Source organism: Phaethon lepturus, unplaced genomic scaffold (assembly GCF_000687285.1).
Source record: "Phaethon lepturus isolate BGI_N335 unplaced genomic scaffold, ASM68728v1 scaffold20091, whole genome shotgun sequence".
Taxonomy (NCBI): Eukaryota; Metazoa; Chordata; class Aves; order Phaethontiformes; family Phaethontidae; genus Phaethon; species Phaethon lepturus.
Genome location: NW_010515809.1, coordinates 28,651 through 43,868, shown reverse-complemented (window position 1 = coordinate 43,868; position 15,218 = coordinate 28,651). Strand labels below are relative to the sequence as shown.

The window sequence follows — 15,218 nt, the reverse complement described above, 5'->3', positions numbered from 1 at the left end:
GCAGGCCAGGCGTTTTGTCTGGGCCCTCGTGTTGGATGCAGTAATCGAAGCTTTTCCAAAGTGACGTGAAAAGTTAGTAAACTCTGGTGGTAGGGGTGCGTGGGGACAGCAAAACCTCGAGCTTGGCTGCTGATCTAAAACGTGCCTTTTTGGCTCTTCTCAGTTACTGTCTGAGAGAACTGAAAAGTAATTTACCCGTGTGACTTCCAAAATGTTTTCAGTGGTGTCCTGTCAAAGTAAGACGCTTCCATTTTTGTTGACTAAATGTTTCTGGCTTTTTGGTATTTTAGCCATTTTTTTAGAGTTCTGGGCCTTTTTCTTATACAGGTGGTTTTCAGAATAATTTTATCCAGCTGTTGATACTGCTCAGCACTAGAGTCCAGTGGAGTCAGGAAAAAAAAATACATGTGGGAAGAAAAAACAGACCAGACCAAGAAAGCTGTTATGTTTGGGTTTACCATCAAAAATCATCAAGACGGTCTATATATGGTGATTTTCTGGGGATTGAGGTCAAAGAGATGGATTTAAACCATTACCTTTTATGTCTACTTCTGGCTTACTGTATTTACAGTATTACTGGTAGGGTTGGATGTTTTGGGGGGATTGGATGTGCTGAAGCCTTTTGTTTCCAGTTTGTTTTTTAATCGAGGGAGTTTTCTACATCAGCGTAGAAGGGCCATATGCCTTTGTTGGTACAGATGTGGTATGATGGAGAAGATTGTTGCAATTTCTTAAACGCTTTGATATAGGTCTTGGAAATCACCTGCTGTGGTTAATGTTGGTATGGTAAAACGTTTATAGTGCCTGACTTGTGCAACTGAGTAGCTGACAGTTCAGAATTGACCAACGTTTTGAATTGTCCTCTGAAGGCTCCCTGGATGAATAGGGAGCCCTAGGCAACTTCACTAACTTGGGCAAACTAGTTGGATTCCCTGAAGTTACATGAAGTGAACAGTCCACTGTGTATTCATGGATTCCTCCAAAATCTAGGGCTTGTTTATGAAGCACTAGTTTTGAAAATAAATAAATCTTATTTCTTGTGAATGATAATAAATGCTGGTAGTAACCTAATTATTATCTTCAGATACTGAAAGTATCCATCCAAGATTCATAAAGGAGTTTGTTTTGGGTTTTTTTTTGTTTGTTTGTTTGTTTTTTGTCAGTCCTAGAAGTGCAACAAGGATGCTAGGTTCTTACAGCAATGAGAAATGATCAGATCATAAATATTGTAAAGCATGGTTATTTTTCCCTGTCTGCTAAGACATGTTGATTCATGTTGGGATTCAGCAAAAATGTGTTAAAGTCGAAAATTAACTTATGCTTATTGACAGATAAGACTGTGTGCTTCTGCTTATTTATTGGGGTTTTTATAGTCAACAAGGATGCTAGGTTCTTACAGCAATGAGAAATGATCAGATCATAAATATTGTAAAGCATGGTTATTTTTCCCTGTCTGCTAAGACATGTTGATTCATGTTGGGATTCAGCAAAAATGTGTTAAAGTCGAAAATTAACTTATGCTTATTGACAGATAAGACTGTGTGCTTCTGCTTATTTATTGGGGTTTTTATAGTATTGCCCCCCCCCCCCCTCAAAAAAAACCCAGCCTTTAGAACAAAGTTGTTTCCCCCCACCCCTCTCTTTTAGTCATTCTGCTTTTTCTTACTGCCCATCATAAAGGGCTTAGTACCACTACTGCTAAATTTTATTTCTTTTGTTTTACACTTCTTGCCAAAAGATTCCCCAGGGTCAAAAGCATGCAAATTGTGTTGAGTTGGTATGCAGCTGGCCTGAAATGGTTCATCGTTCTTTATGCCTTTTCTTCTTCCCTGTACACATTTACCAGATCACTCACAGATTTATGAATATGATATTGACCTTCAAATTTTGTCAAATTAAAAGGTAGTTTTAAATGACGTTTATTCTCAGTCATTGCCACATGCATTATGGTCTAGGGATTACATGATACTGTTCATCGTGTTAATGTAATAATACAGTACGGACTGGAGAAAGAATTGCAGCATGTGTTTTTGTTTTAATGTTGTATAAAAGACAACTTTGAAGTAGCATGTTCGAGGGTGGTTCATTCAGGAGATTGTTTACAGAATACCGGAACCTGTAGAGATCGCCCAATGTGTTCTGCTTTTGGAAAGTCGGGTGAAGTGGTGTGTTAATGCGAGTTAATCAGCTTTATAGGAGGGGACAAACGTGCTGGGGAAGGTTGCTAAAACTATGGGCAAATGTTTTCAGTTTAATACAGTTTTTTTCAGTGAGAATTTATAGCACTTTTGGTTTTTCTCTTTCAGATTACAGCAAAAGCAGCTGTCATTTTTGTTACACTTCAGTATAATGTTACCATTCCTGCCACAGGTATGTGTCTTGCAGGAGGTTAGTTGTGACACAGTGTATTCAAGCATTATTAGTATGCCGTACTTTCTAGACTGAGGGTAAGTCAATTTGTCAATTTGAGTAGATAATAAGCAATTTTCAAGCACTTCACTTAATTAATTAAAATGGAATTTTACTAAAAATAAGGTTAGGGACGGTGTTTCTTTTCTGCTGGATTCATCTGACTGGTAAATAAGTTGACATCAATTCTTACTTTGGTTTTGCAAGTGACAATCTTTACTAGTCAAAGCAGGGTGATAGTTCAACATAATTTTATAGTCCCCTTTCAATGCATTTGGGTAAGCTTCCTGAGTGCACGTAAGTGTTCATTTTTATAGTACATCTTTCCGGAATCCAATTTAGTTTGTGATGTGATGCAGAATATGACTGTAAACAGTCTAGTGACCTAGCTCATGATGGCAGTTTAATTTGACTTTTATTTGTTCAGCTGACTGCAGACTACTTCTGTCTGAAAAGTTTCACTTTGAGAAACAAACTTATTGGCCACTAAACTGTATTGGTACCTAACGGTTAATTCTGTTTGTCTTTTAGAAGAACAATCCGCAGAAACAGTCTCTCTCTATCACTATGGCATCAAAGACTTGGCTACGATTTTCTTTTACATGCTGGTAGCAATAATCATACATGCTATAATTCAGGAGTATGTACTGGATGTAAGTACAAAATTTATTTCATCAATATAATTGTCAGGTTTTAATTAGACTTTAAGACTATTAACTTAAAAGTAAACTTTTGCATTAAAGCTTTTAACTCTTGAAACATAACACTGAAACTGTTAGATGTTCTAATGCAGTTAACAGGTGTTAAGTCCTATGGCATATAAATAACAATGAACTTTCATTTCAGAAAATTAACAGGAAAATGCACTTTTCAAAAACAAAACATAGCAAGTTCAATGAGTCTGGACAACTTAGTGCATTCTACCTTTTCTCCTGTGTTTGGGGAACAAGTATTCTTGTCTCTGTAAGTATCATTTTGCTTCCGTTTGTATTACGAGATTTCAAAAACTTCACTTAGGGTGATGATAAAAAAGTTCTTGGCTTCTGTTTTTAGCTGGTTTTAATATTAAAGTGGAGACAAGTTTAGGGATTCTGTGTAGGTTGTAGTCATCAGTGATTATAAAGTTCAGTGGCGTTACTGTTGCTCAATCTGACTTAATTTGATTTACTGTCAACTGAATAAGGTAAAACGTTTTAATTTTATTATAGTACTTCATTCTCTGTAGTTTTTCTGTGTTGGCTTATTAGCGTAAAATAAAGGTTAAAGAAAGTGTCATACATAGCAGTTTGGCGGCCTAGGGAATGGATGTATGGAGAGTGCTGTAGGCTCAGGTGAGTGTGTGCTTTCAGATGACATGCTCTCTGCTAGCAGCTGCATGTGTATGAGCTTAGTTTCAAAAAAGGGGAGGAGTATGATTCCCTCCCCCCTTAATATAATGGCTCCTGAAAAAATCTTTCCTTAGTTAAGCTCGGCGCTTGTTAGCTGTTTACAAGGGAAGACTTCTGTCTGTAGTGATGCTGAAATAACCTCCATCTCATATGAACACTCTTGTCTTGAATGAACGCTTGGTTTGTTTGGTTGTATTTTATTTTTGTAAGCCAATACAGCTGTCTTGGTTTTTTGGGTTGGTTAGGTTTGGTTTTTTTGGTTCGTTGGTTTTTGGGTTTGGGGTGGGTTTTTTGGGGTTTTTTTGTTGTTGTTTTTGTGGTGGGTTTGGTTGTTTGTTTGGTTGGGTTTTTTTGTAAAAATATATGGATCTGCAGCTTTTACTGTGTGTGTGTGGATGTGTGCATGTTTGTATGTACACACATGCATGTACATAAATACATGTATGTACGTTCATTATTTCTGGCTAGGAAATAGCATCTTTGAAGGTTTATTGTGGGTTTTGTTTGTTTGTTTTAGGAGAACTATATATCAGATCCAACCTCTCTGTGGAGGGACTATCCGCACACTCTGATTCCGTAAGGCCTCTTTGTTAGAGGATGTTGGGGAGAGGAGGGAGTGTTTTAAACTTAGGGTGTGTCCCATACAATCTGTGTAGAATAAATAGCCTGTAAAACTACGTTAGTCACTAATGTATTTTTCCTCATATTTATGGAGGAACTTGATTCTCTGGCAGTTTGTAGCATACAGAGTTTTCTCTCTGTAGGCTGTTATTTGAAGAACTACATTTTTGCAAGCTTTATTTATCTTAATGATTTTGGTTTTTAAAAATCTTACTTTTCAGTTGGCTAGCTTGAAGGTTCTATATTTTTCTTTTGTTCGGAACAGTGATAAAATGTGTTCACTAGAAAGTTTCTGAAATGCTTTTAAGTTTATTAATAAAAAGTAATATTCTTCAAATCTTGCTGTATTGTACAGGTTTCAAATGAAGTTTTTCTACATCTTACAGTTGGCATACTGGTTTCATGCTTTTCCAGAATTGTACTTCCAGAAAACTAAAAAAGTAAGTTCAAAATGTGAATCGAAAGAACTCCAAAGTGACTTGAGCAGTGGAACAGTTTGGTTTTGGGTGGGTTTTTTGGACTTCCAGAGTAATGTGTTACCCTAGATTTCCTACCTTGTTCTTATTTGTCACCCATTTTTCCTGATGGCATTTTGGGTGTTCAAATGTCTGAGAAGGTAGGTTTTTTCTTTTCAGTTAAATACTGTATTTCTAACTGCAGTAAAATCGCTGTATATCTGTTGTGTAAATAAAAATTACTAGTGTTTCTCATCTACTAAAAGAATTTTCCCTTGAATAAATGAATTTTAAGATTTTCTTTTCAAACTTTTTTTTGTGTTTTTTTTTCTGCTAATTAGTAGTCTGAATAGTCTCATTGAAATCTAGAATTACTTCATGAATCATGATACAGGTGTAGAATATAAGCAGTGAATAATTTGATAAATCCATGGAATATTAAACTCTGGGATTTGATTTAAATACCACTGTCCTCAGCAGGTGTTCTGATTAGTTGTATATTGAGATTTTTCAGTGCTGAATTTTTAACAGCATCCTTTTCCCCCTAAGAGTATCCTCTGTTGGAATTCTGAAAACACTGAGTTTACTGTAGGTTTTTTTTGTAGCACACTTTTTGCCTTCCTGGACCAGTTTTAGTAGTCTCTTTGCATGTTTTTGCTCACACTTATTTTGCATATGCTGTTTCCTTTTTCAACTTTTATGTTTTAAACTCTTCAACATGGCTTCACCAAGGGCAAATCATGCTTGACTCATTTAGTGGCCTTCTATGGTGGAGTGACTGCATCAGTAAATGAGGGAAGAGCTACTGATGTCAGTTACCAGAACTTCTGTTAAGGCTTTGATATGGTCCCCACAGCATTCTTCCCTCTAAATTGGAGAGAGATGGATTTGATGGATAGACTGTTAGATGGATAAGGAACTGGCTGGATGGCTGCTTCCAAAGAGTTCCAGTCAGTAGCTCAGCATCCAAGTTGAGTAACTTGGATGAGGAAACCAGTGGCAGGTGGTGTTCCTCAGGGGTCCATACTAGGCTCAATGCTGTTTAATCTCTCCATCAATGACATAGACTGTGGGATCGAGTGCACTCTAAGAAAGTTTGCAGACGACACCAAGCTGAGTGGTGCAGTTGACATGCCTGAGGGACAGGATGCCATCCAGAGGGACCTGGACAAGTTTGAGAAGTGGGCCTGTGTGAACCTCATGAGGTTCAACAAGGCCAAGTGCAAGGTCCTGCACCTGTGTCAGGGCAACCCTTGGTATCAGTACAGGCTGTGGGATGAATGGATTGAGGGCAGCCCTGCTGAGAAGGACTTGGGGGAACTGGTGGATGAAAAGCTGGACATGAGCCGGTAATGTGTGCTCCCAGCCCAGGAGACCAACTGTATCCTGGGCCACATCCAAAGCAGTGTGGCCAGCAGGTCGAGGGAGGGGATGCTGCCCCTCTCCGCTCTGGTGAGACCCCACCTGGAGTCCTGCATCCAGCTCTGGAGCCCTCAGCACAGGAAAGACGTGGACCTGTTGGAGCAGGTCCAGGGGAGGGCCACAAAAATGATCCGAGGGATGGAACACCTCTCCTATGAAGAAAGGCTGAGAGAGTTGGGGTTGTTCAGCCCAAAGAAGAGAAGGCTCTGAGAAGACCTTATTGTGGCCTCTCAATATTTGAAAGAGGCTTGTAAGAAAGATGGAGGAAGACTTGCTATCAGGGCCGGTAGTGACAGGACAAGAAGCAATCATTTTAATCTGAAAGAGGGTAGATTTAGATTAGATAGAAACAAATTGTTCGCAAGGAGGGTGGTGAGACACTGGCATAGGTTGCACAGAGAAGTTGTGGATGCCTCTTCTTTGGAAGTGTTCAAGGTCAGGTTGGACAGGGCTTTAAGCAGCCTGATGTAGTTGAAGATGTCCCTGCCCATGGTAGGACAGTTTGGACTAGATGATCTATAAATGTCCCTTCCAGCCCACACCATTCTGTGATTCTGTTTTTGCTCTGTTACTAGACTGCATCTCTGCTGCCAGAGTTCTGCTTTATTCAAGAAAATGAAACATACATGTTATGTAACCATAGGTCTTTGTTCAAGAGCCTAGAAGAGGCTTGGCAAAATAGTAATGAGATGCTTTGTTTTTGTGCTGATCAGATGCAGTATAAACACTGATGTTCTGCAGATACACATCATGCAGCTGATGTTCCCGCACTGCGCTAGTGATATCTCTCAAATTTGACTTCATATCCAAGTCTGGAGATTTTTTTAACATAACTTCAAGAAAGCTGTCAAAAGTGACAGACGTGCTGTATATTGAACAGTAGTGTTTTATTGGATCACTGCTTGGAATTTTGGCCTCTGTCTTTTGCATTAAATTTTAAGAGTCATAGTTCATTTGTTCTAGCAAGTTTATAGTTGGTATTTCACCATAGTTTAACCTCCGCCATCTTGGCTTCTCTGCCTTATGCCTTCTCTTGAAGGAACGAGCTTCTTTTACTCAGGTCTAGTTGTCTGTACTGCTGATGTAGGCAAGGAGAGTTCTTAACTCAGCTTTCTGTAGAGCAGTGTAAACCTCCACCTGCATTATTTCAGTAGACCTTCAGTCTCTGACAGTTTGTTTAAGCAGGCAGCATGGGCTATTTAAATGGGGAACTTAACTTACCTAAGTTCTGAAGATAGAGTGCAAAAGGCTCATCCTGGTCGTAATTTGAGAAACTGAGCATTTGTGCTGAGTATTCGCTAATTTGTCTGAAAGAACTCATGTTTTGGTTTCTTTCAGATCATGTAGAGTAGGTATCTCCCTATCTGTTTTCTTGCTCTTTATATGTGAGTGGTGTTTGCTGTTGTCACAAGTGTTTGATTCTGTGCTTTTGTTGGCTTTGAGATGGAGTATTGTGTAACCTAGCATAGATCTTACAAGATTAAATTTTTGGGCTTTTCTTTTAATTACACACATACAAGACAGAACTGGAGCCCCTTGCTTGAAGTTTAGGGAATCTTTCCAAAAAGTAGGAGTTTCTTAAGCACAACTGAATGTACTCTGCATACCACTTCAAGACAGATATTTATTGTGACAGATGGCAGGCATCTTGTGCTTTCTGTGTGCTGTGTGTCTATACTTGAATTCATGTCTCTTTCTCTTTATTAATTTGTCTCCATGAAGTGTTCAATTGAATCGGTCTGGCTGAAACCTAACTCGAAGTGTGACCATGTGGCTTAGTATGACTGGTTAATTACATTATTCTCTGTATTTGCCAGCAGCAGTGTGCCAGAATCTTGGATGATCTTGAATTTTTTAAATAGATGTTAACACTTGGAAACCTTTTCATTTTGGTTCATAGACTGTTATTTTATTTCTGTAGCGATCTGACAGAAACTGATCAGCAGCAAACACACTGAACTGTAGGAAGTTATCTGATGGTGCAGTAATGCATACCAAATAAGTGTTGTAATAGCTAGTACAAATTCATGGTAGCCCTTCTAAAAAGCATCTTTTTGATGTTTGATGCATTTTCTCACAATAGCGTATGTCTAAGATACCAAATGTTATTGGTAAGTAAGCAATAAGTTATGCGTGGAATTAGATGATCTAGGCTGAGTAATTCAGTGCCAGAACAGGCCACGTTATGGTAGTTGATAAACCAAGAAGAATTTCCAAGACTAGGGAACAGTTTGTAATACTACGTAATATTGTACAATAATGTGTAACATTGTGTATAACGTATAATTACTTTTTTCTTCTTAATAGGAAGATATCTTTCGCCAGATTGTCTACATTGGACTTTATCTCTTTCATATTGCTGGAGCCTATCTCCTGAAGTAAGTCAATTGTAAACTTCTAGTGTGTTCATTTGCTGTCTTAAACATCTAAGAAAATGTCTGAGTGTTTGTTTTATTTCTTTTGATAGCCTGACCCATCTTGGACTTGTTCTTCTGGTATTGCATTACTTCGTTGAATTTCTTTTCCACATATCCCGTCTTTTCTACTTCAGTGATGAAAGATACCAGAAAGGGTAAGTAATCTTTATCTTCTAAATTAATGTAATTTCTATCTCAAAGACTTGTACATGCAACTAACCAGAAACCAAAATTACAAGGAAGTTCAGTTGTTTCCTCAGAGGCCACAGTTCTCCCAACTAGTTTTAGTATTTATATCTCTAAAACAACTGGGTGTTCTTACCTTATTTGCCTTTTTATGTAAACGTTAGTAGTGGTATAAAATGAAATGGAATTTTACACTATGTACTAATATTAAAAAAAAACAGAGAAAAGAACAGCGTAAGTTGCTAATAAAGCCAGTTCTATAGGAACTAATAACATGCTTATGTTCTAATAGTAATGGAAGACGCTTTCTGTTGAGTTGAAATTAGTTTTCAGAACATACTTTTGGTTTTTAGAAAATGATTGTGAGGCAGGGCTTCTATGAGTACTCTTCTATGAGTACTAGAAATAGAAGACTAGGATAGGTGCAAAATAATGAGTTTACATAAGTTCTGAAATTTGAAATGAATTCACATGGTGAAGAGTAGACATTTACATCTTTACTACTTGTGTCGTGAACAGAAAATTTATTTAGTGTTTGTGATGTTTTTCTTTGCAGATTTTCACTGTGGGCAGTTCTTTTTGTTTTGGGAAGGCTCCTCACTTTGATTCTCTCGGTCCTCACTTTTGGCTTTGGACTGGCAAGAGCAGAGGATCAGCAGCTGAATTTCAGTACTGGAAACTTTAATATCCTGGCGGTTAGGTATAGTAAACTTGGAACAGTTTTTAAGCATGAGCTGTAAACCTGTGTTAAATACACAATATGGTATTAATGCTAGTAATCCTGAATGGTTGGGTGTTTTCATGCAACTGATAGGATCAATAGGAATAGGTTCTGTAACAAACTTCTAAGGCACAGTGAAATGAATTGAAGAATTTGTAGTCTACAGCTGAGAAATCTGTAACTCATTTTTTGTCAGAAAAAAACCCCACAGAATTAAAAGGAGTATCCAATTGCAGAGATTATTTTCAAATGTTTTAAAGTTAGTGAATTGAATTCTAGACGTAATTGCAGTGAGTTTATATACAGAGGTCAAGGCATTATGCCCAGAGCATCTTTGGTCCTGATTGAAGATTCCTACCGCTTTTGCTGCCTTTATTATGCCTCCTGTCGCTGCGATGTGATGCAGAATGTTCAGCCAACCACGTGGCCTTTTTATGAATTAAAGGCAGAAAAGGAAGTTATTAAAACATTGACAATTGTCTGCATTACCCTGCAGAATTGATACTCAGAACTACAAAACTCTCTTAAACCATTTTCAGCTGTTACTGCCTGGTACCTTGAGAGTAATACTGAGAAAGGAGAAAGCATGAAAGAAATCTAGCGCTTCTCAATTTTGGTGGAGGGACAAAGACTTCACTCTCACTGTATATCTAGTTTTGTTCAGCTGTGCTAAGCCCAGTCACCCTGTGCGAGTTAACTCTCGCATGGTTTAGAAAATGGATGTTACCTGGAGGGGAGAACTCACAAAAAAAAACCCCAGCAAACAAACCTTGAACTTTTACAGATTAATGTTAACTGGACAGAATCACTCTAATGTAAGGAACCTGAGTAAAAAGGCAGTTTATGACATACAAAGAACTGTCTGAGGTGGTGGTCTGCTTTTCTATTCTATTTGAATAATGAGAGAAACTTACTGATAAAACTTTACCTGTGTTTTGTTTCTAGAATCAGTGTGCTGGCCTCCATCTGCATGGCTCAAGCATTTATGATGTGGAAGTTCATTAATTTCCAGCTTCGGAGGTGGAGAGAGCATTCTTCTTCTCAGCCTCAGTCAGTGAAAAAGAAGTTCGTAACAGCTAAAGGAAAGACCTCCAGAAAAGAAAGAGGTTTGTATTTTCAGTTTTCCTGTTGCCTTGACTTCTGAAAAACAACTTTAGGTAATGGAGAGCCTTTTTTTAATATCATTGCTAAAGAAACATTTTATGTCTCACTTGCAAGTTGAGATGACTCAGTTACAGAAGCAGTATTGGTGAATATTGTTGTGGGGTTTTATTAATTTTTTTAATTTAAAAAATGACTGTATAGTAATTGTTTGATTTTTGTCCTCTAATTGACTGAATGAAGGAGTTACCATTTCTTTAGTTAGTGCAACATGAGATTTTTATTATGTCTAATTTTATTACTTGAGCAAAATGTGTTATGCTTATGTTTTGTTTCCTTATAAAAAGGGAACAGACAGTTCTAGATCTGTTCTCAGAATCAATTACTTTCAGATTTTTTTTTTGCAATTAGTTTTAAGCTTGTTTTTCACTGCCACTTAACTCTGAGGTTTTAGAGCAGAGAGATGGTTTGATGATCCAGTAAATAAGCTTACATTGGACTGTTTTTACTAAAAGTAGGGGTTTGATACCTCTTTTAAAGGGAGATAATAACTGCTTACTGCTCTAAACTTGTGTAGAAGCATTTGGAAAGGAACGAATGACTCCAGGTTTGACTTCTTGATTATGTCACACTCTTTTTATTGAAAGGGCATGAAAGATGGAACTGTATGCTTTTTTTCTCCAAGTAAAATTATGTGCTTCATTAAAAAAAAAATCCCCACACTTCACTATTTCTTTTTACCAACAGTTAAACTTCTGTGTATTTAATTGCTAGCTTGAATAACTTCTGCACTTCTTTGAAACTGCTTGAGTCATTTCAAAAGCTTATTTCAGCATGATCCTTTGCAATCATGAATTGCCAACCTGTTCCACTTTTTGATCTATTGAATGTAACGTGTGTGAAGACAGTTTACACTGAGAACTAAGGTTTGTGGTCAGAGATTAATTCAGTGATTTCCCCCCTCCCCCAGTTTCTTTTGGATTAAAATCATGTGCTTTAGAATATTCTGTACTCCCTTCTGATTATTTGTAATTATCACAACTTGGTTTTTGTGTGGTGGTGTGGTTTTTTTGTTTTTATCAGGGGAAAAAAAAAAGTCCATTCAGATTGAATGAAGGTAGTTTCCTGTGTAGGTGTCCTACTTAATCAGTGTGTCGTAAATCTTCTATGACAAATACTTCTAAAGCATAAACTTAAATGGCATTTTAATCAGTGAGTGTAAAACGTAGTAGCTTTTTAAAATCTCTTAAAAATATTATTCATCTAATTTAGTGAATTTGCTGGTTTTCAGTCTACTTCAATGGAGACTTGCAAGTGGTAAATGAATAGTGAAAAAGGCAGTTAATTTGGCTTGTGGTTTAATTCACAAAATAATTGAGCTATGCCTGTCTTAAGGACTGGGGAATTTTACAGCTTATTTTAAATGGACAGAAAAGAACTTTAAAATCCGAAAGGTTAGTGTTGTTTCAGATTCTTCTGTTTTGAAGATTCCTGTAATGTTACCTGTTCAGAACACTTGCACAAGATGCAGCAAGACAGTGTTTTCGAAAGAGTAATATATGCAATTAAATTGTTTAAAACAGGTTTGTTTTTTTTTTTTCCCCCTCTTTCTTTTTTTGTGGTTGGATGGATTTTTTGGAGGCAGGGCACAATACAATGTGTTACTTTTAGACTATGCCAAAAGCAAGAAATAACAGTAGAAAAATCCTACTGGTGATGTAGGAGAGTACCCAGACACAAGCTGATTCTTGTTCTTTGTTTTACTTTCACTTGTTTTGACTTAACTATTTAAGAAAATATGATTTCAATTAGCTGGCTTGGGTCTAGCTCATTGTTTGTAAGCTTCTTGATTTAAGAATAACACAAACTTCTCTAAAAGTATCCAAAGACCACCTTATGTAGGCTTAAAATGGTGTGTTGTTTACAGCCAAATATGCTGGATATGATTCTATGATAGGCTTTGACTGTTCCTGTGTGACTAATCGGACCTGTGTCTGGTCTCATTCTCATGTATGTTTCTGATTATTTTTTTTAGTTGCTTGTTTGCATAAATGGGAACATTTGGGTGTAGTGGGGGGAGAGGGAGATCAGCAGTTGTTTTTGTGGATTGGCCACATTCTGTGGTGATCTGCAACACATGTGCAGATGGAAAACATTCCTTTAACCAGTTTTTTGTACCAAAAAAAAAAACCTCAACGGTTGCTTAAAGTCAGAATGATACTGTAAGTCGGAGCAGAGATGTTAAGCAGCAAGCTTTATAGCTGGCTATGCACTCTGCTCTTCAGATCTGTTTTATAAGTATGTTTACTGTCAGGCAACACCTCTGCTTCTTTGGGTTGTAGTGACACTGAATAAAGGGGATACTTTTAATTCACAATGGTATCATGTTGCTCCATTTTACTGTAAGTTGTGTGCATTATAAATCCGTAGATTGTGGGTCATTGTTCTAGGGGAATTTTTTGCTATCAAGTAGGCCCTGTGGTACCTGTACAGATTAAAACTCTTAAGGCCTTTAAGTTGGCCCAGAAGTGGGAGAGTGGAGTTGCAGCTGGTAACGCGTTCTTGCTTTGTATTCTTAGATGCCTGATCTTGTGCTTGAACTCTTTGCATGTACACATACTCATCTCAAATCTAACTAGTGTTTTACTTCTGTCCATCTTATCTATGTAAATACCTTCCTCAGAACATAAATGAATTCTTTATGTTAAAGAGTATATACTTTAAAAGAATTTGTGTGTATGTATATATAAAGACTTCCTATATATATGAAAAGCTTGTAAAGGTAAGTGAAGGAGTGTAATTTTTGCAAGAATTAAAACATTAAATAGGTAGGATAAACAATAAAGACCTCTCTCTACCAGGGAGTTGCATGTACACTGTGTGTCTCCAGAATTTCACAGGACAGTCTCATTTACAGGTTGAGTATTTTACTTTTTAAGATAATATCTTCTAAAATATTATAGCTGGTCTTGATTTTCAGTCTAGATGTATATAATGCACACATTTCAGTGTCGGGCCATGTCAGGAAGCCAGAATTTATCATAGTAAACTTTAAATTTTGCACTCTGTAAAAGCTTCATTATACTGTTGCATTATGAATGGTAATGATGAGGTTTAACAAAGAAGATATGTTAAAAGACTGTTTGTATAGGGCCTACAAAAATGTAATAAAATATAAAGCATCTCATTCTATTTGAAAAATGTTTTCTTCTTTTTTCTAGAAAATGGAATAAATGGAACAGTGACCTCAAATGGAGCAGACTCGCCTCGTAGCAGGAAGGATAAATCCTCGTAAAACTGGGTTTTATTAAGTTAATTGACTAATGTCCCCAAAGAATCTGCTTTTTACATGGATGGCCCTTCAGCACTAGAGATGTTATGGATTAAAGAAAATACAATTCATGGTTTTTGATTATTGCTGTTGTTTTGAGAAACTTTTTTTAAAAACCATTTTGACTAAGGAAAAGGTTTATCTGTCTTCAAATACTTGGGGGGGTACAACACTTTTTAAATAACATCGACACTTTTTTAAACATTTATTGTGGTGAAATAACTTCACTTAATGAGGAACACTGTTGCAATGTATTATTTCCTTCCAGTTTTTGTAATCTTGGTGATATATACTGTTCTACCAACTTCACTTCTTCCAAGTTCTTCAAGAAGTATTGCAAAATTGAAGTAAAAACTTAGTGTGCATTTTCAGATACTCTGGCTTTTCAGTTAATTATCTTGATTCAAATTTATAGTTCAAATTGGGATTCCAAGACCACACCAATGAACCTCTTTATTTTGTAGTTATTACTACACAATGTCTGCTCTAAGAATTGCCCCGTATCATTAAAACAAAACTGAACTAATTGGAAATGTTGTAGAGTCTTATTGTTTGTTGGTTAGAAATCTCTTACAAGGAACAAAAAATCTTTTTGAGACTAGCTTTAGCACTTGAAATTTAGAAGGGAGCGTGTATGGTCATAGCGTTGATTTGAGTAGCACTGTTAACTCCTGTCTGTGCTTTTAAAGTGTAGGTATCTTGGAGAATTGGTGTGCGTTGGACCTTCTTTGAAAACTTGTCTGTCTGATTTTAGAGGGTGGACATTCTTACAGTGTGGTGGTGTGTGTGTTTTAGGAGGCATTTAATGCTCCATGAAGAGGGAATTTATTAGATAAATGGATCAAGTTATGAGAAACATTCCTTTGTTCTAACTGCTTTGCTTTTTTTTTCTTCATCTCTGTTAGGAAATTGTTTTATTTCTTCTATACATATTTTTATGAATATTTAAAAGCTACAACTTCTTAAAAATGATTTATTGTGCCCTTTGCTACAACTGGAAAAATCTCAATTCAAGAACTTGTCCATTATCTGTCTTTTGGAATTGTATTAAATGTGAAGCTCTGTCGAGTTAATTTCCAGTTTAAGATGTAGTTAATGTTTCCTCTGTACCCTTTTGTAATGGGTGTAATTCAACCCATTTCACCTGAAAATGAGTTAGAGATTTAA

The 15,218-nt window shown here is 36.8% G+C and overlaps 1 protein-coding gene across 1 annotated transcript; it reads left to right on the top strand.

Moving 5' to 3' along the window:
- Positions 1-2,283: 2,283 nt before the first annotated feature.
- Positions 2,284-14,575, top strand: TRAM1 (translocation associated membrane protein 1; the record flags this gene model as incomplete). Its single annotated transcript, XM_010295894.1, has 10 exons — positions 2,284-2,370; positions 2,941-3,062; positions 3,256-3,372; positions 4,315-4,373; positions 4,774-4,858; positions 8,603-8,673; positions 8,763-8,867; positions 9,455-9,598; positions 10,565-10,725; positions 13,942-14,575. Coding segments are annotated over 10 exons (1,025 nt in total), but the record flags the coding sequence as incomplete, so codon positions are not given.
- Between the last annotated feature and the right edge of the window lie 643 nt (positions 14,576-15,218).